Below are 27,907 nucleotides of genomic sequence, written 5' to 3'. Positions count from 1 at the left end.
GATAATATAGCGCGTATCTTCACATTAATTTCGATGGTAAAATTAACCAGTTCCATTAAGTGCAGCAATCACAAAGTTGAAAAAAAAGTGGCGAGCGAATTGTTTAGATGCCCTAGTCTTTTCAATGTTCTATTCGTCTTAATGTCCTACTCGTCTTAGTGTCTAACAAACACATTACTAGAATGCCAGATGTGTTTTGAAGTTAAAATTGTTACCTACGCGTTACACGATATTCCATGTAGACTCTGTTGGCGAAACTGTACGCTGGAGCAAAACACACCAGAGCAGTTGCACATAGACTTAATAGTTATACTTTAATAATGCTACCTAAAGCGAGAAAAGGAAAGACATTAAACAGGTGCCACATATATTACTTCTTAAAAGTAAGTCAACAATAATCGAATAGATGATATTGCATTTTGCTGTAGTATCTAAGAAAATCATTGATTAATAATTGAGTATGCCAGCTGGCACTGGGTGTTACTGCAGTCTCTAGGAAAATCTTCGACATTTTGTCTCTGATTTTAGCTGTAGATATACAGAAAAATGAGGAAAAATATTACTTGTATTCAATTAAAAGCAGGATTAAACCCAAACAACAGACTACTATAAATGATAATCAAATTCAGCCTCTTTAGTTCTGCATAGGATGGCAAAAGCTAACCGATGCCATTTGGTATCCAGAAATCATACTTGCACTACAGGTTTTGGTCATTTCATTCAGATGTAATTGTGTGTAAACAATGTTGCATAACCTGTGCTAAAGACATAACATGTCGTGAACAAGTTAGCAAGTGCTAAATATTTAACACGTGCCCAATTAACATGTACTATGTATTTGACATATCGTGCCCCAGTTAATGCTTAAAAATGGAAGATAGTCTTGGCACACATAATGCACTCGAATTTCTTAAAAATACAGAAACATAAAGGAAATATGTAGGAAAATACATTAGAGTAATGAGACCGAAGCTGCATCTTTCATCCCCACCCCTCCGCTGAAGTACAACACATATTGCAATATTTACTTCGAATAGTTGATTTGTGTTAATGTACGGTAATCACATAGAACAAAACCATAATTAGTCCGTTAGAATACAAATTATTACAAATGTCTGATTGTGTTTGCTTTTTTTTTGTTAAAAAATATTTCGAGAAAAAAAATTGGTACAGACATTGGGGAAAAATAAAAGGAGTAGAATCTGAAAATATGAACAATAAAAGTATTTATTTCCCTAAGAAGAGGTAATGCTTTCAATGGATTTTGTTAAATTATAAAAACAGTTAACATAAAATACTTTTACAATATTTGTCAATGGTCCAGTCATGACAAAGTGTCATTGTTCAAAATTGAAGAATATCACAATTCATTCTGTGACTTACATATACGTATGTTATACATATACCAAACTGCTAATAATTTTATCTAGCTTCAAGATGCTCGTAAAAAATTATGCAGGCAAAAACCCTTTGCGGATCAAAAACCTAACGGAAACTCATGAATATTTTGTACCAGATGAAGTACTTAACCCATACAATCACTTGGCACATGACGTTATTATCTCCATCAGCGTACTTCGCCTTAAACGTCCTAATTATCAGTGAAGGTCAATGTAAACGATGTAGAGTTTCAATCAGATTTTATTTTGAACTGTTTCAACCCGTAGATATTAAACTCGAAAGCCAGGGACAGTCGGAGTTGGGTCAGGGTTCAGGGTGTCACTTGTCACTTGAAATTTGTGCATATTTATTGGGTATTATGGCACTCTTAGTAAATAGACAAATAGACCTTTGTTATGGTGCTCTTTCGAGGAAAGTCAGGGCCCATTCAAATATTGGACCCCCACCCCTTTTCAACACTTGACCGGATCTAGCCTGACAGCAGTGTATGTTGAAAGATAGAGAAGGGTGACGTCATAGATATACGTTTACGTCTTGAAGATGAGAAAGATTAGCGGATATTGCTGATTAATTATGCTCAAAGTGGCAAAACTAGAGCACCAAATGAAACAATCTTTCAAACATGCCCCAATAGAAAAACAATTTTCAGATAGCTAGAAGTCCAAAATCGTTACAGTATACAGGTCAACACGATATTAAGCCACATAACTGCCTTAGTAACGTACACTGGCACGTGTCACGTTTTGTTGACACTAATTGGTTTAATTTCGCGTCGCATTTTTTCTCAGACGAGGATGCCACTTGAATTTGAAGTCGCTTGTAAGTTAACACCAGTCTCAGATTGTAGTTTGACAAAGAGAATCCTATTATGAACGTATTATTGAGCAAGTATATATCAACCAAAGGTTAAGAACATTTCTGACAAACATTTCGTTTAAAAACAATTAAAAGAAATTCTGTTACCCTTCACTTTCAGTTCCATTTGAAAAGATAATTCTATAGTGAACGTATTACTGACCAAGAGTATATAAACCAAAGGTTAAGGACCACTCTGACAAACATTTCGTTTCAAATATATTACAAGAAATTTTGGATATCTACTTAGTACTATTTGAAAAGATAATTCTATTGTGAATGTATCATTGACCAAAAACTATCAACCAAACTTTAAGAACCGCTCTGACAAATATATCGTTTCAAACACATTACAAGAAACTCTGGTACTCTTCGATGTTAGAAATGATATTCATATTGTGAACGAGTTGTTGGCCACGAGTATAGCAACAGTTATATAGTGGGCCAGTCGGTGACATAAATGGGTGGGGTCAAACATTTACGGTGCATAAGGTGAAATTAACTTTAGTGCGCATTTAAAAACTGTTATGACTGGAGTGTCAATTCTATGTTTAGTTTCTGGAAACCGTGTCTTGAAGAACTAAACACCCCCACTTCATATTATATGAATGGGACTTCTTATAAAGGTTGTTACACAAACACACGCACGTACACACCACTACCCCCACCTATCCACCCCACACGCATATATATATATATATATATATATATATATATATATATATATATATATATATATATATATATATATATATATATATATATATATATATATATATAATGAGCGTCGTTATAATTAAATTTTGTCAATGCTTTTCGTTTTTGTTCTTCAATGATTTATACAAATGTTAAGTCATACCAAACATACAAGTATACATTTATAATTGCAATTAATGCGGTACTTTAATTGGTCAAAATGCTATCACGTGACTACCAATATTGTTAATAGTTCTCAATAAACAATTGGACCATCTTCAGCCTTTGGTGTCAAGTTAGAAAAAAAATAAAGACATCTGATGTATATGGGCGATCGATATCTCCATTTTGGATGAAAACAAATATATAAACAGCACAAAACTCTTGCACAACAAGTCTGTTTATTGAATGGATATTGATTTAATAACAGGTAGATTAAATATAATCACGCTAAGAAATATAATGTAAACTTAAAAAACCTTTTGAATGTTTTTCTTTTTCTATTTCCAATGAACAGTGCATGCAAATTTTCTTCCTCTCAAATAATATCTAAGTACAGCATAAAATACATCCGTAGACTTGACGTTACAACAGGAACACAAGAAATAAGAATGATTCCAAAATATGAATGAATCTGATACCACCTGACCGATCCGTCTAATGGGAAAAAGACCGAATCTCGTAAACATATGTACTGATGATTATATTATTAGTAACTATCAACACATACGTAAGCATCTTTTAATTATAGATCCTGTGCAGTTTTTGCGTTCTTTAATATCTTAAAATAAACCTTTGCACATACGAAACCTAGCCATAGATAAGCACTACAATTTACAGCAATGAACAAAACTTTCAAATATTAGAATAAGAAAATCATTGTATCAGGAGTTACACAAAATGTAGATATACATAACACCGAATACAGCATTTAATGAACTTCGTTTTTGTGCTAAGAATATAGCCGCGCCGAACCAAATGCATATAACACAAAGAAAGAAAAAGAAATGGCGAGCATCGTAGTTTGTGATTCGACCATGTGAATTCCTGTGCTTGTACATATTGTATACGAATAAAAATATATAAGCTTCCAAGTTTCTTTAAGTCAGTAAATCGTGCCCCATTTATCCCTCGTAAAGCACAATTCTAAGGCCGCCTCCCAAACTTAGAATCCCCACTGGACATGAGATGCCAAATCGCACCTATTGCAACGCTACTGCACATCTTGTATACAATTATTTACATAATAAATATACAAATAAAAAGTAAAAAAGAATAACAAATGAATTTATGCAATTACGCAGTTCTTACACGACATGGAAATAGTGTTAGTATGCACCTAAAAACAGAAATGTGGCTATGCAATAATGCTATTCAAAATAAAGAAACTTGTTTATACAATTTCACTGTTAAAATCATGCATGTGGTTATGCAATTATGCCGTTCAAATAACAAAACTGTAGTCATGCAATTACACTGTTAAAATAACATAAATGTGGTTATACAAGTATGCTGTTCAAATAACAAAAATGTGGCTATGCAATTACGATGTTGAAATAACAGAAATATGTTTATGCAATTATGCCGTTCAAAAACACTATGGTTATGCAATTACGCTGTTAAAGAAACAAAAATGTGGTTATGCATTTACCCTGGTAAAATAACAGAAATTTGGTTATGCAATTATGCTGTTTAAATAACAGTTAAAAAATTAAAGAAACATTCTGTTTACTATATAAAATGTGCACTTGATTTCACACAATATATATATATACAGTGGAGCCTCGTTAATCCGGACTCCGTTTATCCGGAAACCTCGCTATCCAGACATAATTCAAAGGGAACGGAATTTCTAAACGTTAATTTGCTCCGTTAATCAAGAAATCCGCGTTCCGGATCTGGAAATCAAAATCGGGGACCAAAGTGTAAAATTACTTTAAAACTTGTATCGATAATCCGGAAATAATCTGTCCAAAAATAAGAAAAATAGAAAAATCGTATATGAAAATACAGTCAGTCGGATAATACAGATTCACCTACGCAAATCTGGAGGTGTGCCAATGTATCAATCTCTGATTGTTAAAATTCTAGTGGTATGTTAAAGTTATCCATTAATCACGTGATCATGTGTGTGGAAAAACTAGATAGCGTGACCATGTTGTACATGTAACCAGCGATTGTATAAACAATGTTTTAGCTAGTCGCCGACGGGGGTGTTAATAATTAAATAATCACACTAGGATCAAATTGTCCACGCTTTTTGACATAACATATGGTAAATAAATTTAGTGTGTTATTAAGCCTCTTTGTTGTTTACCAATTGTATGTAACAATCATAGTTTATTGATGGCTGTACAAATACAGTTAATTGATTTAAGCTGTGGACAGTACAGGGCTTCATATCAGAATAAATAGTGGACGTCAATTATCAGCTCATTAGCAACAATAACAGCTGTAAAATACGACTAATAGAAATGACTGCATTTCATTAGTTTACCGTAACGTGAGGTATCAGTTTGTATTCGTTGTACATTTTACATATATTATGGCGACACCATCAAGCAAGCGTAGACGAGTAGAGATACTGGCCAGCATAAAAAGGATTTGCCAGCACAAAGATCACCCAAGAGCTACCATTCAAGATATACAGCAGCATATTATGGCTTATTCATCCTTAGTCACTGGCATGTCGACAGTTGCGGACATCATAAAAAAAACACGGGCAAATGGTTTTCCATACCTGCCGACTCAGCAGACCTAACTCGCGCTCGCCACGCCAAATATGAACAAGTCGATGATGCCCGTCTTCTTGTGGTTCTCAGACATGTGGACCCACCACCGATGAAATGCTCATTGCCAAGGCAAAGATACTCTGAGACCAACTCGGTATCACTGACTTTGCCTATTCTCGTGGTTGGCTACAAAATTCCAAGAATCGGCGGGGCATCAAAGGCAAATTGTATGAGGGAGAAGCAGAGAGTGTCGACATGAACAAAGTGTTCATTGTCTAAACTTATATTTACTGTACATGTATGTACAATCGCATGTTATAATAATATGAAATAAACACACGTCAGTAGAAGTATTCATTAATTTATTTCAACCATTATAGAATATACAGTACAATTACAGCTAGCATATACATGTACATGTATACGGTGTGATGACATCGTAAAATAAAAATGTGCATGATTCAATTATCCGGAAAGCTCGTTAATCCGGACATATTCACTGGGAACGAATGTGTCCGGATTAACGAGGCTCCACTGTGTATATATATATATATATATATATATATATATATATATATATATATATATATATATATATATATATATATATATATATAAAGTGCAATTCTGCTGGCGAATAAATGGTCGGATCGTGCGATTCAATAAGAGACATGAATCGTGAGATTATGCTATTAAAATATATTAATTATGCGATTATACTGTTCAGTTAGAGACTTGAATTGTACGGTTACGCTGTTAAATAAGAAATGTGAACACTGAAAGAATGCAGTTCGCATAATAGAAATGAGATGCCCTATTGAACTTCATTAGGGCAGATAAACAAGGATTGATAGCAGTTGCGTGATTCATTTGAAATTACGTCCATTGACGTGCTCTCCATTGCCGACGATAAGAAAAGTATAAACCGCCACTTCCGGGGAGCAATTTCCAGCAGTGGCTAGGGTACTTGGACATAGATCACAATTAATTTTACTATATGTTCTTTACATTTGTTTCTCAGTACTGACCTTTCCAGTGTGTGACAATCAATGCAAATCGTATGTTAATCTAAAATACCTTCAAAGATGACTTCACTGTGAAGTTCTTGTCAAAGGTTGACCTGCTCTTTTTTTGGACTGTCAACGGAGCAGCATGTAAACAGAACACAGATTTCACTTCCGGATCATCACTAAGGACTTATTACTCACTCTGCACTGTCGCCCAAATACACATAGACAACAATACCCTGAGCTCGTATTATCAAGAATAAACAATTACCTTTAAATCCCTACCAAAAATGCATAAATAAAACTCTTCTATCACCACCAAAATAAGAAAGGAAAAAGTGTTCTAAAAATAGACTTGAACTACATTCGTGGGTACTGAACTGGAAGTACTAATTGTGACCTGATTCCACTTATTATTGTATGTGCTCTGTGGATAGACGGACACACAGGAACACATGGCATACACCACTATTTAAGGGGGTGGGGTGGTGAGCAATATGAGTTGCATGCTTTCTCAGCCGCAACCATGGGTAATAATTATCAATCTTCTGAGCACAAAACTCCAAATCAAGACTAAAATTTTCAGATTGTATAAAATTTTATATAAATGGATGCTTACATAACATATATCAATGTCAGGTAATTGTGGAAATAATCATGAAAAATTAGAAAAGATGTGCACATGACATTGACTTAATGTGTACCTAAAATGTAGTATTATGAATATCCCTCTTTAAATTTACACAAAAAAAAAAATGTATTGAAGTAGTACTCTTCATGCAGCTTGACAGTAACAACATCTCACAACAGGTCCTTGTTCTTAATGTTTTTAATACAATGCACACATACATTTATTCTAGAAATCACAATTTAAAGGAACATAAATTGAACAGCGTAAAAATCTGAAAATACTATTTCAATTTTTTTTTCTTTTCTTTTAAAAGTATCCAACAAACACATACATTGATTGTTTTGACAATACTGAATTATGCATCACCTAATGGTTTTAAGTCTTTCCCATGTTTAATATGTCTAGTAAAAATGTCAGGGACAACTGCATGGAGGTAAAACTCATTCAACATGGTGACTATACTTTCCCAAAATTCAATCTAAAAAAAATACGTTCTACTGAACGTCCTTCTAAGGTCCACACACAAACGTCACACGATTTGTATTGTGAAATTGCAAGTTGTCCCTGCACCTGATAATAATAGGAATGACTTTAATCGATGTGTGGACATTTGGGATCGATTTGTACTTGTGGCAAGTACTTAGTGGTTTATAGCTCTGTACAAGATTCATTCGAAAACATTTTTATGTTAAGCAAAAGGAAATGTATAATTAATATATCACTTGCATAACGTCTCAAAGTGCAAATATTAAAGTTGTTATCTCATTTGCCTGTATCTAATTGACCGTGCGCTATTTCATCTAAATAGTTGTCGCCGAGATGTCAAAAACCAAAGTTTGGTATTTCCCCAACAGGGTCATATATATTTTATTTCAATCTTAATATATATATATATATATATATATATATATATATATATATATATATATATATATATATATATATATATATATATATATATTAGTTTTCTTCGATGTACTCGAACCCCATATTTCTTCACAAGCTTGCTATGTTATTGTTGTTGTTGTTATGGGTAATTTGTATTTTCAAACCCCATATTTCTTCACAAGCTTGCTATGTTATTGTTGTTGTTGTTATGGGTAATTTGTATTTTCAAGATTTAGTTATTCATTACCAAAAAGGAAGGATAAGTGCTTTGGCAAATTTATAAATTACAACTGTTTCTCTATTTCTCCCGCATATTTAAAATTTACGTCCCCTCAAGTTTATGCAAAACTTTCCATCATTTGAAACAAAACTAGGGTAAACATTTATGTAAGCAAACAAACTACACATACAATTCTACTAAAATACAATTTAAATCTAGTTCAAAGATTCATGTTATTAGGCGTGAAGTCCAAATTGTTTGAACGTGATCCAGTTTGAGAGCAATAAATTATTATGTTTTATTGCAATTGACTCATAAATCTTAAAGTAAGAGCAAATGAAACATTTTACAATTTATTTCCTGCTGAAAGACGATTTCAGAAGCATCAGAAGTTTTAAATCAGTCGACGTTTTAAGTTTCAAGTAAAGAATGGTATTTTTCAGAGCGTTTATGTTACGTACTTGTAACGTTTAAATTTGATGGATCGCCTTTTCCTTTGTTTTAATCTATTGTTACAATGCTCCCCGGAAGTAACTAATGTATGCTCATTGCAAGAATGATAACTCTGCAGTTATTCTTTAAGGGAGGTAAATAATGTTATCGAACTGGGATAAACGGCCATTGAACACAATTAATTTTACTATATGTTCTCTATATTTGTTTCTCAGTACTGACCTTTCCACTGTGTGACAATCAGTACAAATCATATGTTAATCTAAAATACATTCAAAGATGACTTCACGGTGAAGTTCTTGTCAAAGGTTGACCTCCTCTTTTTTGAGATGCTGGACTGTCAACATTGCAGTATGTTAACAGAACACAGATTTCACTTCACTAAGGCCTTATTACTCACTGTGCACTGTCGCCGAAATACACAGGAAAACCACACCCTGAGCTCATATTCTCAAGAATAAACAATTATCTTTAAATCCCTACCAAACATGCATAAATAAAACTCTTCTATCACCACCAAAATGAGAAAGGAAAAAATGTTCGAAAAATAGACTAGAACTACATTCGTGGGTATTGAACTGGAAGTACTAATTGTGACCCGATTCTATACATGCCATACAACTACTTACGCCTGCGTAAGTACATTTATGGGTGGTGTGAGGAGGTTGGGTCTACCTTTACCTTACTCTGTTATGACAGTGAACATAGTCCGGGAGGGCCAATTGAATTGCCCCGTAGTGGTCACGTGGGTTTCACTGGCCAATCATTAGTCAGGGCTTGCAACTGCGCACAGTTACTGAATGGTAATTAGCGTCACTTTCAACTGAACAGCAGAGGAGCAGAGACGTAATCCTAGATTCTGAAAATATTTGGTGTGGAATTTTAACTCCCACGCCGCCCCTACACAACCTCCCATATATATGTATGTGTATTTATTAGAGTGTAGGCATTCAATTTTTATTATGTTGCATATATAGGTGTTTTGTAGATACGTATGTAGGTATATGTGTGTATATAGATTATATGTATGTGTGTATAAGTATGTACATAGAGAGATGCGGGGAATTTTATGGATCACACTTCATGAACAATAAAGAATTTTGTTACTGTCCATTAATATAATCTTCTGGCTCAATAGTCAATCGTTCTTTCCCACTGTGTATTTCATTATTATTTCATTATTGATATTTTATGTGTTTTTTATTTATATTGTGTGGCTGTCTGAGCCCCAGATTTCAAGCACTTGAGCTTCATTATGTATGTAAACCATCATAGCAGTAACTTTCATATTTATTTCTATAGATAATCTATGCTCGTCACTAAAAGTGGCCTGCAACAACAATCATGGTGTATGTTATTATTTATTCCCTGAAGCCGAACTCGAAACACGCTCGCCTTGCAGTATCATTCCTGATTCCGTTATCCGTGTCCACAGTCTTGCTTTCCCTCGGGCTGTAAACAAACACCTAACCATAAAAGCGCGCACAAGAAAAAGATTAAACTTACACAACAAAACTGTTATACGTTTAGAACCACTGTAGCACCAGATTATATTATGATTAAGTTCAATCGCGCATTGTATAAATATAGTAATAATCGGAATGGTGTAATTTATTAATATGCTTAATAGATTCAACTTTGCTGAGTGTATTCAAGGTAAGGTTGATTTAGTATGTGTGTTAAATTAACACGACACGAGAACTCACTAACCTATATTTGAGATTAAATGGCGTAGTCGTTGTCGAGTTGTGAAAATGCTTTGAGGTATAAAATAGCCTAGTTGTTGTAGAGCTATGAAAACGCTTTGAGGTATGAAAATAGCATAGTCACTGTCAAAGTGTGAAAATGCTTATGGGTTTGAAAATTGCCTAGTCTTTGTCAAGCTGTGAAATAGCCTAGTCGTTGTCAAGCCGTTAAAATAGCACATTCCTTGTCAAGCAGTGCGAAAGGCCTACTTGCTGTCAACCTGTGAAAATAACCTAGTCGTTGCTTTACGGTGGAGACTCATTTGTGGGCAAGAACCGCACATACAATATAAAAGAAAATACAATACGTCAAAAACTTGTCTCATATTTCCCAATTAAAAAACCAACATGCTTTAAAATATTACGTGGCACTTACTTATAAGGGAAAAACATTTGATATATAATGATACGTTTTGAACAATCGTTACGGAAGCCCGGAAAGCTTCGACACGCAGTACGATCTGATCAAAAAGTTTAAATTCATTAATTTTCCTATTTTACTATCAGACTTAAGAAACAGATTAGGTGTTCCAGTTGCTATACTTGTTGGCATACAACATATTTATTCTAGTAAAGCAGTCATTGACGCAATTATAACAGTTTGGGATAGCGACGAATTTCTAAGTCAGAATGAACAAAGTGAATCTGGTCATGATTTTCATTATTTTCAATGTATGGATGTTAAGCTTGGAAGCAGTTGGTCTGCTAGAAGACGCAGAGAAGGGCGACGTCAGTGCCATACGTCTACGTCTTGAAGAGGAGAAAGAGAAACGGTTACTGCTTACTAATGACGTCGAAGTACTGATGCTGAAAGTAGCCAGATTAGAGCGCCAACTGGTGCAGTCTTCAAAGCAATATTCATTAGGTAAAACGATTCTTCTTTTATTTCGCCTGCCAGTCAGTATACCAAGGTCAGACTGTACTCCTTTAGTATAATTAGGCCAGACTGTACTCCTTTTGTATAATTAGGCCAGACTGTACTCTTTTTGTATACGAAGGCCAGATTATGCTATCTTCTTATACCAAGGACAGGTTGTACTCTTTCCACGCATATCAGTATTTTGGTAAATGTTTGACCATCAATGTCCACTGATACTTATCACGGTTCAATAACACAGATACCCGCAATTTTTAGTTCTCTACTTTCGATTTAACTATAAGGGGCTCTGAGAGGTCCTATAAAAATATTGGAATCCATTCAATCTTTTCATGACTCCATAATATTACTACCTTCTTGGCTAATAAGTGACATCGATAAAACTTGATCTGCTAACCTAAGTGTAATGTCAATAATTTTTTCTTGGAAGATTTATACATTCATTAGGACTTTTGTATCATTTAATTTAAATGTTCATTTCATTATCAACAACTGTGGTCCTTCGGAAATCAATTGTCTTCCACACAACGTTCATGTACATTCATCTTTCCTAAAATTACTCTTGTTTCCTTGAAAATTTAAAAGTCAACAATAGGTTCAGAGTCCTTCTAACTAACACTGCGATATACTTATATATATATATATATATATATATATATATATATATATATATATATATATATATATATATATATATATATATATATATATATATATATATATATTAGTGGCTAAAACAACATTTGACATTAAGAGCAGAGTACATGGCTTGTAAGTGACTTCATGTACCGTTTGTATTGCTTCCTAAACAAATTACATGTCATATCAATACACAGTACATCATATAAATAGACAGTATGTCATATTGATAAACAATATGCCATCTCAATAAACAATATGTAACATGAATAAGAAGTATGTCATCTTAATAAATGTATTGTTATATCAATAAAGAGTATGTCATATCAGTAATGAGTATGTTATCTAAAGAAACATTGTCATATCAATCACAGTATGTCATATCAACAAACAATATGTCATCTAAATAAACAGTATGGCATATCAGTAAACAAGATTTCATCTCAATGCACAGTATATTTCAACATATCGAATATGTCCTTTGTCTTAAATTTACGACAATCTCCTTTTGAATTTTCATTTTCAACTTCGTCCCTTTTCCAAACTGTTTTCTTATTGAAGAAAAGTATGTAACTCCGAGGATCAATAGGTTGATTGTCATTCCTGTGCATTTATTTATTTTTGTTATTATCATTTAATTTGTTTGATTGTTAACCACGTGCTGAGGCAGTAAATAGAATCTGAAGGTAATTTCTCAAGCTCTCAACAAGGAATAATTTTTTAATATAAAATGGCTGATCCTTGATAAAAATGTATGTTGCTACTTGTTCGAAATATTTTGTATATTTAAAACGATATATTTTATGCCAAACGAAATAGCAGGTTAGCCTAGTTTTCAGAGTGGTAGACGTGCCAGTAAAATTTAGTTATCGCTAGAAATGACTAATAGAGTCACAGCAGAGTCGATGACGTCACACTTATATTGCTCTTGTACTATGAGGTCATCTTTCGTGAAACACCTTTTAAATGGCTTTGTCACACAGACAGGTTGTATCATGCATGCATAAGAATGAAAAATTATATTCTTACCAGGTAAGAACACTCGATGATTCAAGATGACGCTATCATGCACGTGATTAGAATCTATGGATAGAAAATCAAAAGAATAGCACAAAGACTTTTCGACAACGGATGATGAAACGGAACAGGCAACTTTAGTGAAAAGTGGATTTTAGATAGCATTAGAATGGCAAAAGTAGTAATGTGGGGCACTTAAGCGTCAGACCGCTGAATCAGCATTACGTCGCAGATTTATATTTGAGAGTCACTTGAGCGTCTAACATGAAATTTAACATGGGAGCAATTTATAGCATCATACTACAATCCACACTAATTTACAGTACTATCCAAAGCCAACTTTATGATTACTAATCAACATGTCACAGTCATTATCCGAAACCCGGCTTTTTGATTACTTTCCAGCACATACTTTTTGATTACATCTAACACCCACTTATATACTTACTTACAAAGATACTTTCACATAAAAGGGGATAGGATGTAAAAGAAGAGTGGTTAAATACACAAAAGCACACACACACACACACACACACACACACACACACACACACACAAACGTGGATTGTTTAAGTTTTCATTTGGTTTTGTCCTGGATCATGGGTGCTTATTGCTGTGCAGGACAAGTACACATTAGAGACATAGCTTGTATAATTAATCAAAGGATCTGGCGACAGAAAAATTGAGCCTAAAATCAGGCTCACTAGTCTCAGTTTCCCTGTCTTAAGACTGTTGAGTTCGTTGCTGCTTAAGGCTTTATGGTGGTTGCTGCGGCAGCCATTCCTTTTCTGCCATCTATCGCATATATTCTTGGTGAATCATTAAGTTTGCATTAGTGTGCCGATATTCCCTATCTTTCACATTCTGCTTCTACGCCTGCATTTCTTCATCTAGCACTTCTCTGATGATTCCCATTGCATAATTTAATTATATTCTCTCTCTCTCTCTCTACTCCAAGTTACTGAGGCTGGGGTAGGCATGCAACTCTTTCCATCCGGTCCAGGAGATGTTGCACTCAGTAACATACGTTTCATAACCGTATTCAGTTACCAACTTTGCAGTGCTGGATAACCGTATTTGTTTCTACAGGAAATCAAGAATTTAAGTTGTGTACGGCCAATATGATCTTTTATGACTGGTTAGTGTGCTCAAAGAATTATTCTTAATTATTCGTCGTTTGGAAAACAGGAGCAACCAGTCGATTATCTTATACCTCTGTTGTTACACTACTAGACTGGCACCCGCTGCGTCGGGCACGTCACGATAACTCCCCAGGAGTTACATTATCGCTTTTGCGTACCTACGCCTTAGAGAGATCTAGCTGTTTTTTGCTTGCTTGTCCTCATTAGTATTCCTTCAATACTTTGGAATGAGTAGGTTGGTTATCAGCTGTGTCTTACTGCCACGTATATGCAGTGAAGCCCCTGACTTTCTTGTATCAAGTAGTACGCAAGTCATTAGCTGCTCGTGGCAGGACGGGAACACCTTATAGGTGGCCCATCTCCGCTTCTACCACAGCAGGCGCGGCACGACGTTGTTGACTGAGCAGCATGTCTCTGACTGAGAACGAATGAATGAATGAACGAATGAATGACAAGACTGGTGAACGCACCTCTTTATATATTTTAGGAACGGAAGTAGAGAAAAACATTTTATAGTACAAATGTCAGAACATGTAGGAAAGAATCTACTGTACACAATTGAAAATAAGCGAAATTTCGCTGACCATTAATAAACTATTCTTTCTTCGCACACATTTATCAACATTGAACTGAGATATGTTTCATACATACAGGTTAGGTAGTGTTCAAATATACAATATGCCCGCAAATGCTCAGTCTCACTAGGGTAGAAGAGGTTTAAGTTAACAGACCTAATAAATTGGAAATATTAAGGACAATAACAAGGACGGGGAGGCCTTATCATGGGTTTGACTACAGTGTAGGGTCTTCTCCAGAACGGGGAGAAAAAAACCCATTACAAATGTGAAGATTGACAGAAATAATATGAATAGTCATATACAAATGATGATTTTTGGGGTATAAAACCAAGACAACACCATTTATTTTAAAACTCAAAATGTTTTCTTTAATAACATTATTTGATATCCATACGGCGCTCTTGATCTTTTCGGTAATTGAGGGTAGAGGCCTGCCTGACTACCCCCATCTTTTATTGCTGTTGTTGTAGGGTTTAACGCCATTTATCATCACACAATAGGCTATACATGGCGGCCAGTATTAATGGTGGAGGAAGAACCCGGGAAATCCCCGGAAAGAACCACCGACCCTCGAGAAGCTACTGGCAAGCTTTCTCACATACCCACATTGGCCGAATCCGAGACTCGAACCCACGCAGACAGAGGTGAGATGGCAGTGATCCGTAACGGAGAGCGCTTTAGACCACTCGGCCACTCGCCCCTCCCCCCCTCTTTTATGTGTAAGTTATAAATAGATTGTTTACTGGTATTCTAATCCAGGGTATTGGTTATTTCCTTGGAAATATCATGGTGTAACTGAAATGACCTTGTTTACGAGTTTGATGGTGATTTCCATTTTAAATTACTTAAGCCCAGGTCTTTTTGTTGAGTCATTAGTCAAGTGACAGTCTGTATAAGTCAATTTGTGCTCAGATTTAATTTTAGAGGAATCTTATATTTAAAACATTCACTAGAATTACAATGGCTAATCCCTTCTTCTTTATTTACAAATACCAAAACATTTAATATCAGCGTATTTACATGGTTAACAACATTGTAGAGTCAGACCTGACTTCCAAGGATCTAATACAGTTTAATTTGGTCAGCAATGCACACTGCGTTTCTGTGTCGAAAAAATTGTTTGTCATAACTTTCACCAAACCACAGTTCTATTTTCATTCTTGCTTTAAGAGAACTCGTGATTAAAACAAGTCACAAAATGTTCTAAGGGAAATTAAAGACTGCGTTGATTAAAAAAAATTGATTAAAAAAAAAAACTTGCAATAATGTCCACACACAATGGAATCTGATCCTTGTATATCTCACATTATTTAACTGTGCAGAAACGGAGGTTCTTCTCATAAAGTCGACGATGTCGCCCTTCAGACTCAAAGTTCCAAAGAGTGGTCGCTGGAAAAGTAGAAGGCTACACAATGGGTTATTGGGCAATGATTGTGGTCTGTGTTGATGACATAGGCTTAAATATCCTTAGGTATTCGATGCGGAGGTTCACCTTGGTCACACACCACAGGATTCCAAGATGTGTCTGAAGTTCCCAGTTATTCATATTTTTTATTACATATAATGATATGTTATCAGATCAAACTTAATTTTCATTACTTGAAAATGTTTTTTTAAGTAAGTTCAGTCTCTGTACTTTGTTGTGAAAGAGCTTCAATGCGTTTCGTTTCCAAGGACATCAATGGAGGTTAAGAATGGTCACTTGAGTTTTTTTTACCACTCTTAAAACTCTTCGTGTCTTCTAAGATGGAGTCCATGCCTCTTCCAACTTGTCTTCTGAATTTATCATTAAACATTTATCGTGTTGGTTTTGTCCGGAACGATAAATTTGGCAACCATGACAATATTCTACAGTTAGGTCATTAATTTATTCAGTCAAGTCACGAGCAAAACAGGACTCTCCATGTTTTGTGCTTATAACCATCTTGATATGATGACTGTATTTGTCTTGTTTTGTTCCTGCTTCGGTTGGTCTTGATGGAAAACATCCTTTTCGCCTAATTTCATAAGTTCTGTCTTTTTTTTCTAATACTCTATGGTCGCCTGTATTAAACTGTTGGCTTGCTGAGTATTATCGAATTCTGCATACAAGATGACGTTAACTGTGTTGACCATAAACAGTGCAAACTGATGTCACGCCTGAATTCATAGATTGGAACTGTACCTCGTCTCTGCCATAGTCTGAAATGGATTAAAATCCTTACAAGTCATATTCACCTGCATGATTGTAGAACAAACTGCGTTGATTATGGATGATTCTTAGTTGTTATGTGGCTTCGAACAGTGTCAACTAAGATATCAAGTAATTTGTATGGACTAAGTTTGGTTCAAGCGATTTGCTACACAAGGTTTGGCCATCTCGAGTTACTTCTCTCGTGGACACGTTGAAATGTTAGAACTCAAAAGGATTTTCTTTGATAGTCCCTTAAAGAGCCACATTGCTGAGATCCCGATAAGCAAACATTTTGGTAGCTGACTTAGGAAAAGATGTCTCCAAGCTTGGATAAATTTATATAGTCCAGAGACAACCATGAACGTTTCTTCTTCCACACATTGTAGAGGATACTGGGCTGTCATTATACTCAGGGTTTGACGGACGAAATTTTTGAGTTTAGGAAATTGTTGTTGTTGTTGTTTTTACTGCCTGTACATTTCAAAGAAGGACTGAGAAGAAGATAACCAATACATCTGCTGAATAAGATAGTTCACATTTGTTTATCTCCTTGCTGCAAACGCAAATTTCCAATTGCAGTTCCAATGACACAATGCACCACACATATCTAGTAGATAACGTCGAATCCATTTTACGGACATTTTCTCCACACCACACCTACTTTGTAGTTCTTGGAGAGAGAAACTCCGAGAAAGAAATTTTGCTGCATTTAAGGGCTTGGTGTTAACTTCTGCTCTTATTGTATAGTCGATGACTTGTGAAGCAGCAATCCAAGAATTGAAACTGGTTGGATATCCATTCTAGCGAACTTTCACTTCTTCAGATTGATTTGTTTCCCACGTTGCGTTTTTTCGATTGAGAATATTTTCGATTTCAACGACGTTGTCTTCTTTTTCACCACTTGTAAAAAAGCAAGAAAAATGTTTTTTTTTTGTAACACGTATCCTCACATATCTTCCAATTTGTACATGGGAGGACCACGTCTACTCCCGTCGAGTTACACGAAACAATTCTTTCGCCCAGTTGGGAAAATAAACCAAAAGTGCTTTTTGTGCTTCTAATGCGAACTCAATATGTCGCCTTTAAAACTTATTTCGTGCTTTGGACGTTCCAAACATTCGATCAAACACTATCACTTCTTTTTCAGATATCACTTCTTCTGATATATATCCGATACTACTCTGGTACGACTGATTGTAAGCTTTAATTATATGTGGTAACACGTCGATGTATTTGAGTATGTCGAAAAAAAAATATTATTCACATATGTTCTTTGAACGTTCTTGAAAACGTTCAATGACACTAGCTTTTGTTTCGGGATTTTTAGTTGTGAAAACATGAACGTTACTTTTAATTTCTTTTTAAAATTATGGTTAGGAAATTTTGAGCCTTCTCAAAGGATGTCGACCACATTGTTTAAAAGCCAGTTTTAAAGCTAGCATTAACTGTAACATTGCTGCAGATGTAAAACAAACTACCAAAAACGATTGTGAAAACATGTCAGTTTTATAACGAGAGATATCATTTGAATATCTTTGCCATTGACAACTGCTGCCTTCTATTTTCTATTTTCACTTTTTTTCTTTTATTGAAAGGGTGTCAATATTGTCAATTTTGCTTTTTGTATTTTATTCGCCTTTTATGATATTCTTGAAACCTCTTAGAGTAGGTTTAGCCGTGTGGGGTAATGCTTTCCATTGAAACAGCTGAATGAGTAGCAATAACTGTCCACAGCGTTGCGATGTTTCTTTCTTTTTGAAAACCGGTTAGATCTATCAGCGATTGTACATCTTCTTGTACGTTTAACATATCAGTAAGATTAGGAATGGGAGATAAATGAAGTGTCCGTTGTTCATACCAAGGATGGACTTCAATAAGATTTCGTCCTTGCGTAAGATGCAAGGGTTCACGTGTGATATTCTTAAAGAAACGCTTGTCCTTTTTATATTCTTTTTTATGATCTCATCGCTCCTCCTAAAGGTGTTCTAGCAATCGATCCCAACAAAGCATGGGTTGAAATACTCCTCGTTGAACAAGTATTTATTTTCTTTTCACTGATGTGAAGTTTCTTTTTCACTGTTTGGCAAAGAAGGTGAATATGTCGTCGTTAACGTTGTTCCTTTTAAAACGTTCAAGCATTACGCAGACACTGCATCAATAGTTTCTTTTGATACTTATCTAATTATTTATTTTTGTATCGGAATAATGGATGTTGTTAGTACTGTTAAGGCATCCCACTTTTTAACTAAACTAAGATTCCCTTTTCGCTTTTGCGGAAGAAGGTTACTTTAGACGTTGTCGATGATGATGACGTAAAGTTTGTGACCTCTTAGTTTCGTAGGAAGAGACTGAAGTGAATCCTATGCAATACTTCTTTTTTATACTGGAATTCGTCTCCACCGATTGTCGGGACGTCGTACAACTTAACTATGGGCACCACTCAAATATGGCGTGTTTTGTTGGAGTAATTATAGTCAGTTATTATTTGGATAAATCCAGTAAACGTTGAAGAACACATGTTCTGACCCGTACTTTTGTCTTCGGAGAGACCACCTTTTGGATGCAGCAGTAGCTAGAGCAGTAAAAAAAAAAGTTTTGTTTTAGATCGCTTTCCATGTGTTCATCAAATTGGGTAAACTGGATTGGCAGGCATCATAATAAACGGAGTAGAAGAATAATAATTGGCAGGAGAGACCGTAACTGAATGATCTTTTCTTGAATACATTCGCGTTATATTCGCAGTACATCTCTTTCTTGCAGAGATGTTTTCGTTTCCTTCGAGTTCTTCTTCTTCTTTTTCTTAGAAGGTGAACTTTCTGCACCACCTCTATTCTTTATGTAATGACACCTCCAAAAGATTTACTTCCATTAGGTTTCAAATTGACTTGCGATTTGGGTTAGAATATCGCAGTTTATTTGCGAATGACTTGCAATTTGGACACTGATTTCTAGTCAGAACAATAGCTGTTGGTGCTAAGAATATTGAACCGGCAGAAAATCTGGTAGAAAATCATTGAAAATTAACATAACGCTTAGTGGACACGTTATTAATCAAAGGACGTAATAAGAAATCAGTCGAAACCACCGTAACCATTACATTATCATGATGAACATTTGGACACACTTAAAGCTAAAGAATTTTATTTTGGATACAAATTGACATTTTTTCGTTTAGCATTAGATACCATTATCATAATACATCTCCGTATGCAAAGTGTTATCTGACTCCATGTAATTTTTAAAATATTTATTGCAGATTTACATAGAAACGACAACTCTACGCCTGCATTTATGACCTTCATGACTAAATCGTTCGTATGTTTAGCGAATCAGCATTTAGTACTCGATGACGTGCGCCTCAATGTCGGCAACTACTACAATCGACACCATGGTGTTTTTCAGGCACCCGTATCTGGAACATATCACTTTGCCCTGACCTTGTCAATTGATAATCAAAGTGGGCATGATTTCTATGCGTTTCTTGTAGCAGGCGATGGCAGCAAAGTTTTAGGCTACGTATTTCAACCCGGCACGAAAGAGATTTGGCAGTCGAAAACTGTTTCAGTGCTGGCCTATTTGGAGAGTGGCGAAGATGTCTGGATAAAGTGCACCCATGACAGTGAAATTGCTGGTGGGTTACATTCATGTTTTTCTGGATTCTTGGTGGATAGTCGATAGATATCATTTTCCTTTTCTTTCTTTGCGAAAATTAAATTAGCTTTGGTCAAAGACGGCAAAGAATGGATGCTCAGTAACCAAATGTGTTTGTAGGTATGTATATTTCAAAACTTAAACTCAGTTAACATCTTGAAAGGTTTTGACAGTTACTATGATAAAAATGGTAAATGTTTATAGTAACATGCGTGCTGATAATAGCATCTTAAAAGGAGTTGACAATTTGTATGACGAACATTGTCAATGCTTATGTGACATGCAAGATTATAATAATAAAATGCGTGCCAAGAGACTGAATTCTTTGCGGCAAATTCATTATAATTTCTTTGATGTCATGTTTTATGCATTAGAAAAAAGAGCAATGTCTTCTGAATATAATAGTGATTACTTGATTCAAATAGAAGTCCTATTAAGAGAGATAAGATGGTTGTTGTTGTTGTAGGGTTTAACGCCATCTTCCAGCACACGATAGGCCATACATGGCGGCCAGTATTAATGTTGGAGGAAGAACTCTGCAAAACCCCTTGAAAGAACCATCGACCCACGAGAAGCTACTAACAAGCTTTCTCACATACCCACATTGGCTGAATCCGAGACTCGAACCCGCGCAGACAGAAGTAAGATGGCAGTGATCCGTAACGGATAGCGCTTTAGACCATTCGGCAACTCGGGGGCCCCTGAGAGATAAGATGGTCTTATTCCATTGTGAACAACATCATATATACAAAAACACAACAACAGAAATAAATAAATAAGTAAAACAAACCATGAAATAAATAAATAAATACATAAGTAAATAAATATATAAATAAATGACGGTTTAATTTGTTTTCGCATTTCCTTCTTTTGTCTGTCCTGTCTGAATGAATAAGGGAATTTAATACTCCAAATCACGATAAAACGAAACTTTCCGTGTTTGACGTAAATCTGAAGAGTTAACTATATTTTCGGTGTTTGACGTAATATGGAAGAGTTAACTATGTCTGTGGTGTATGACACATTTGAAGAGACTTTGGTGTTTGATACAAGCTTGAGGAGTTAAGTATATTTTGGGTGCTTGACATAAGTTTGTGGAGTTAATTATATGTTTCGGTGTTTGACATAATTTTTGAAGAGTTAAATATATGTTTTGTGTTTGTAATAAGTTTGAAGAGTTTGGTAGAAATATGCTACACATCAGAAAGATTCTTTAATGAACTTTAATAATACTGTCCGGTCAGAATACCAATAAATATCAATAATTTCCATTACTGAGCTCGAAATCATAACTGTGGTATTATCTCTTTGCATGGTCCAGTGTCCCTACCTTGTTTTTAAAGTCCCACCAAAAGTAAAAAGTACAAACATACATAAAGTTACAAAAATGCCCTGCTCGCAACGCTCATAGATTAGTTCCTGAATGTTAACATTACTATTTAATTACAAAATATCCAGTACAATTACTCATTAGTTAATTCCCATAGAAATACGTTAACATTAGAAACCACTTATTCCTGTTATTTAGACATTTGTATATTTCTTTCTAATATATCAAATGTCTTTCTAAACATTTTTCATTCCATTATTGTTGTTTTGAGAATTGTATGAGTACTTCAGATATTTTATATGGTTATTGAACTCTCGCAACTAAAACAAAAAATGTCATTAGGAGGTTGTCTATAAAAATGAATTTCACCTACCGTCTTAATTTTACTGCAATAGTCCCAATGTTTACAATGTGACCTGTCCATTGGAATTATATAATGGAGTTATTATCGTCCATTAAAATTGTGCTTACAATGTAAATTGTCAATTGAAGTGATAATACGGAGCAATTATTGCATAATAAATGGTTTCGATTACCAATGAGGACCAGGTATAAAATATAAACTGTATTAAATATATTTTAATTTTTGTTATATGTTCAGTTTTTATTTCTAATATTTTTGACGATTAATTGAGCGTATTTACGCTGATAAGCGCTTTATCTGGAGATATGAAATGTAGAGATACAATTTTGCTAAAGCATATTTCAAGTATCTGCATCTGAAACGTTAACGAAAATATTGTAAATTAAAATAAAGCAAAGGAAAATTATAAATGGATTTGCAACGAGCAAGCGAACACTGTAGGCAAATTATTAATAACATTCATACACAACTCTGCGCAATAAAGAAGTGAGGGAACGCATTTTACTCAGATGCTGGTTGACTATGGCGAGTGAAGAAAAGGTAAGGCAACGCGTAAAAAAGAGAGTATGCCGTTCCCGCGTCTTCCAACAGCACTACACCGCTGTATATATTTCAGTTTAAAGTTTATGTGGCATGTAGAAAATGCACCTTAGGTGTGATTAAAGTTCGTGGCGCGAGTATAAAATGCACCTTAGGCGAGTTTAAAAATCCTACGACTTCAACATGGAGTGAAGTGATACCTGAATGGTTTGCATTTATGTAAATTGTATCCCCATTCTTTTTTCAAAGGTTGAAGAACCAGTTCTAAAATGTAATGTTCAGACTTGTTTAAAGATGATATCTTTCCCCCCTTTTCACTCCACCTCACTCTGAACCTCACTCCCCTTTTCCCTCCAATTGTGAGTATGGTTAAAGTCCCCATAATATAATGTACAACTTAAATCATGGACCATTCTTAAGCACACAATATAGATTAAATGTACAAAACACATCTCCTCATAAAGAAAAATATAGATTTATGTAATAAAGCTGTCTTTTAATACTTATCAGTAATGCGTATTACATTAAAACTACATAGGAAGATGTCTTATGTATGACACGCAGGTTAGTTATACAAAATATACACAAACTACAGCAATATAGTACGTATTCTATACATGTGACAGTGCACCTGTACCTACACAACCTTATCACTTACATCTGAATACATTTTAATAATTGGCTTAAACAGCTGGTGCACTTTTAAGTATGGTTTTAATTTCTCCAACTATATAGGACTATTTTCAGACCAATGAAACATGGATTTACTACTCAACATCTCTAAGAGATACTTATTGAAAAATGTAAGCAAAATTTCCTATAACATCCCGCCAAACCTAATAATATCATATGCCGATCTTGCTTCAACCCAAAAAGCTTGTTGCTTCCAATGTATTTAGTTGAAAGTGACGCTAATTACCATTCAGTAACTGTGCGCAGTTGCAAGCCCTGGCTAATGATTGGCCAATGAAACCCATGTGAAAAATACGGGGCAATTCAATTGGCCCTTTCGGGCTATGTTTGCTGTCATAACAGAGTAAGGTAAAAGGTATATCCCAACCTCCTCACACCACTCGTAAATGTACTTACGCAGGCGTAAGTAGTTTTGTGAACAAGTTTATGCTTATCTAACTATAAATTAAAACAGTTTTGCAAAATATGCTAATGTACAAACAGTTACCAGAGTCATTGGTAGTCTGGCAAAATATGCTGATGTACAAACAGTTACTAGAGTCATTTGGTAGTCTGGCAAAATATGCTAATGTACAAACAGTTATTAGAGTCATAGGGTAGTCTGGCAAAATATTTTTATTGTGCAATCAGCTGATAGAGCCATAGTGCACTCTGAAAAAGACTCTTATTGTACAAACAGATAATATAGCCATAGAGCAGTCTGACAAAAGATGCTAATTGTACACAAAAATTAACAATAGTCACATAGCAGTCTGAATACAGATGCTCATGGTGCGTGCAGTTAATAAAGTCATGGATTAATTTGACAAAGGATGATATTTGTACAGTTAATAGTCGCATGCTGACTGGAAAAATCATCTCAATAAAGCTGTCACCCTAGTTCGTCTGAACTCTCAAACAAAAACAGCAGATTTTTTCCCAAATTGTGAAGACGGCAAATTTAGAATAAAATACAACGGAGTCTAGAACTTCCAACCTGTGACCTTGGACCTGACCTTTCCGCCCTCTCGTCCCTTGCCACGACCGGACATTAAAATCTATCAGCGTTAGTGCACACCTTTTGCGCTACCTTCATAAGCATGAGTACGTGAGGGGTCCATTCCCACTCATACACACCTTAGGCAATTCAATAGATGCAGACTGAAATCCCCAGAAGGAAACACCGACCCACGAGAAGCTACTGGCAAGCTTTCTCACATACCCACATTGGCCGAATCCGAAACTCGAACCCACGCAGAGTTGAGATGGCAGTGATCCGTAACGGAAAGCGCTTTAGACCACTCGGCCATTATGGACCCCTGATGCGGACTGAAAAGCTGAGTGTGTGTTAGGTCTATTCCCACTCTCTTCAAAGCCCTAGATTCAGACAGTTAGGGACTATCTTAATCCCACTGCCTGACGGCTTCAATTAAACAGTGCTCCTTGAGCACATAAAAGCCTGGGGGAAGTGGCTCTAATTCCTATGAAGGCATAAAACTGGTACATGCACGGATGTGCGAAAACCACTTTAATCCAAAGTAAGCATGTAGATAAGTTGCTATGAAAGAAAGAGCTTCAGCTACGATTGCAGCTTATTTTGAATTGGCATCGTATCAGAGAAAGAGCTTAGCTACGAATTCGATTGATTTCGAATTGGCATTGCATCACAGAAATGGCTTAGCTACGAATTCGACTGATTTCTAATCGGCATCAAGGTATTCGGTTCATATTTCAACTTTTGGAAAACTTTAGGATTAAAAGAGGAAACAAAATGTCCATTGTTTGGTTAATTATTGTTGTATGTTAATGCGTTAAGTATATGTATTCCTTTGTAAGACGGTGAATAATGCCAATATTTTCTGGTTTTCTGTATGAATTTTGCGTAATTTCTCTTGTCCACTAATTGCCTTCTCCCTAGTCGAGCCAGTGTGCATTATGCTTACTGGTCCTTTCTGATAAAATTATTCCTGGCATCCCACTCAAAGTTTCCCTGCCTATTAGATCAATAGTGAAGCTAGAAATGATAGACTTCAGTGTCAACCGTTATTATGTTTTGTATCAAAATGCTCTCTGTTGTCAGCATAATTGCTTTCCCTGTGTGGGAACTATTGCATAAACTACATCATCCACTTTTATTTAAAGCTTTTAGAGTATCACTTACGCAACGATTAACATACACAAACAAATTCATCTACTATAAGGTAATGATCACTTAATTTCTAGGGGTGGGATTGGTGGCCAGAGATTATCGTTCAAGTCTAAGATATTTTATTTTATTTTCTGGCAAAAAAAATTAATTTCCCTAATATAATTGCGGACGTACTGTGATACGTATTACGTCATGTTCAGAAGAACAAACAATTTTGTGGTTCTCAACTCTAGTTGGAGCAGAATGCCACTATCCATAAGATTATTTATGATATTCTGATGTTTTATAGCAAAGAGAAACTGTATTAAGATAGGCGCCTATATATATGTTTACAGTTCTGTGCGCACGATATAATTGCTATCGCTTCTACGGCCTACTATTAACTTTCTCTACATGAGACCGTGCTGCTTAGTTTGCATGCATCTTTCATCATTTGTGTATACTAGTGTTTGTAATTATTCGTTTATTTGCTTATTTTTAAAAATTTAATTATCGTAATCAATATATTTATTATAATTAATTATTATATATATATCATGTAATCTTCACTGGCAGGAAAGGAATATAAAATATGGTGATGTTAAAGTATACACACAATTTTAATTTGGTACATAAGGTCATTCACAGAGACCACTACACTAGGTCGCTCAAATAGAATACTACACAAGATCGCTCATAGAGACTACTACACGATGTCATTCACAGAGACAACTACACTAGGTCATTCACAGAGACAACTACACTAGGTCATTCACAGAGACCACTACACTAGGTCGCTCAAATAGAACACTACACAAGATCGCTCATAGAGACTACTACACAATGTCATTCACAGAGACAACTACTCTAGGTCATTCACAGAGACCATTACACTAGGTCGCTCAAATAGAACACTACACAAGATCGCTCATAGAGACTACTACACAATGTCATTCACAGAGACAACTACACTAGGTCATTTACAGAGACCATTACACTAGGTCGCTCAAATAGAACACTACACAAGATCGCTCATAGAGACTACTACACAATGTCATTCACAGAGACAACTACTCTAGGTCATTCACAGAGACCACTACACTAGGTCGCTCAAATAGAACACTACACAAGATCGCTCATAGAGACTACTACACAATGTCATTCACAGAGACAACTACACTAGGTCATTCACAGAGACCACTACACTAGGTCGCTCAAATAGAACACTACACAAGATCGCTCATAGAGACTACTACACAATGTCATTCACAGAGACCAATACACAAGGCCATTCATAGAGACCACTACACTAGATCGTTCATACAGATCAATATGAAGGTCATTCATAGAGACCACTATACAAGGTCTTTCACAGAGACCACTGTACTGGATCGTTCAGAGACCAATACAGAAGGTCGTTCATAGGGACCACTACGCAATGTCATTCATCGAGACCACTACACATGGTCGTTCACAGAGACCACTACAGAAGGTCTCTCAAATAGACCACTCTACAAGGTCGTTCATGTTGACCACTATGCAATGTCATTCATAGAGGACATTACAAATGGATCTTTCACAGAAACCACTACAGAAGGTCGTTCAGAGAGACCACTACACTAGATCGTTCATGGAGACACTACACAACGTCATTCACAGAGACCACTACACAAGGTCGTTCATAGAGATCACTACACATGGTCATTCATAGAGACTGCTACAGGAGGTCGTTCATAGAGACCACTACACTAGATCGTTCAAAAAGACCACTACAAAAGGTCATTCATAGAGACCACTACAGAAGGTCGTTCATAGAGACAAATGCACATAAATATTATTAATTTTAATGTATGCAAACAGTTTGTCCCAAAAGTAACTGCCAGAAAATAATTTATAAATTAGATAAAATAGTTAACGAAGTCGACAAAGTGGTATTTATTTTTAGAAGACAAACCAGTTTCTATATAAAATGTGTAGCTTATATAACGTATTTTGTTTAAATTCGGAAGATGAGTGCCAAATATAATTAAGAAGCTGTTACGTATAATCTGCAGAAAAAGAAACAGGATGTATATCAAAGCGATTTTGCTGCCTTTTGTACTATATTTTTAAGTGTACGGGAATGTTGTGACACGGTGTGATTTCTAATATGAAGTCGTATGTCTTAT

The 27,907-nt window shown here is 35.4% G+C and overlaps 1 protein-coding gene across 1 annotated transcript; it reads left to right on the top strand.

Moving 5' to 3' along the window:
* The first annotated feature begins 11,017 nt into the window (after positions 1 to 11,017).
* Positions 11,018 to 22,622, top strand: LOC149807223 (complement C1q tumor necrosis factor-related protein 3-like). The gene is made up of 2 exons (XM_089963755.1): positions 11,018 to 11,493; positions 20,311 to 22,622. Exons 1-2 carry the CDS (start codon positions 11,259 to 11,261, stop codon positions 20,730 to 20,732), a joined length of 657 nt encoding a protein of 218 aa, XP_089819881.1. The 5' UTR covers positions 11,018 to 11,258; the 3' UTR covers positions 20,733 to 22,622.
* Positions 22,623 to 27,907: the final 5,285 nt, after the last annotated feature.

This window comes from Sinohyriopsis cumingii, chromosome 1 (genome assembly GCF_028554795.1).
Source record: "Sinohyriopsis cumingii isolate HCF-2022 chromosome 1, ASM2855479v2, whole genome shotgun sequence".
Taxonomy (NCBI): Eukaryota; Metazoa; Mollusca; class Bivalvia; order Unionida; family Unionidae; genus Sinohyriopsis; species Sinohyriopsis cumingii.
The sequence above is the reverse complement of the archived record's forward strand: the minus strand, read 5'-3'. Positions and strand labels throughout refer to the sequence as shown.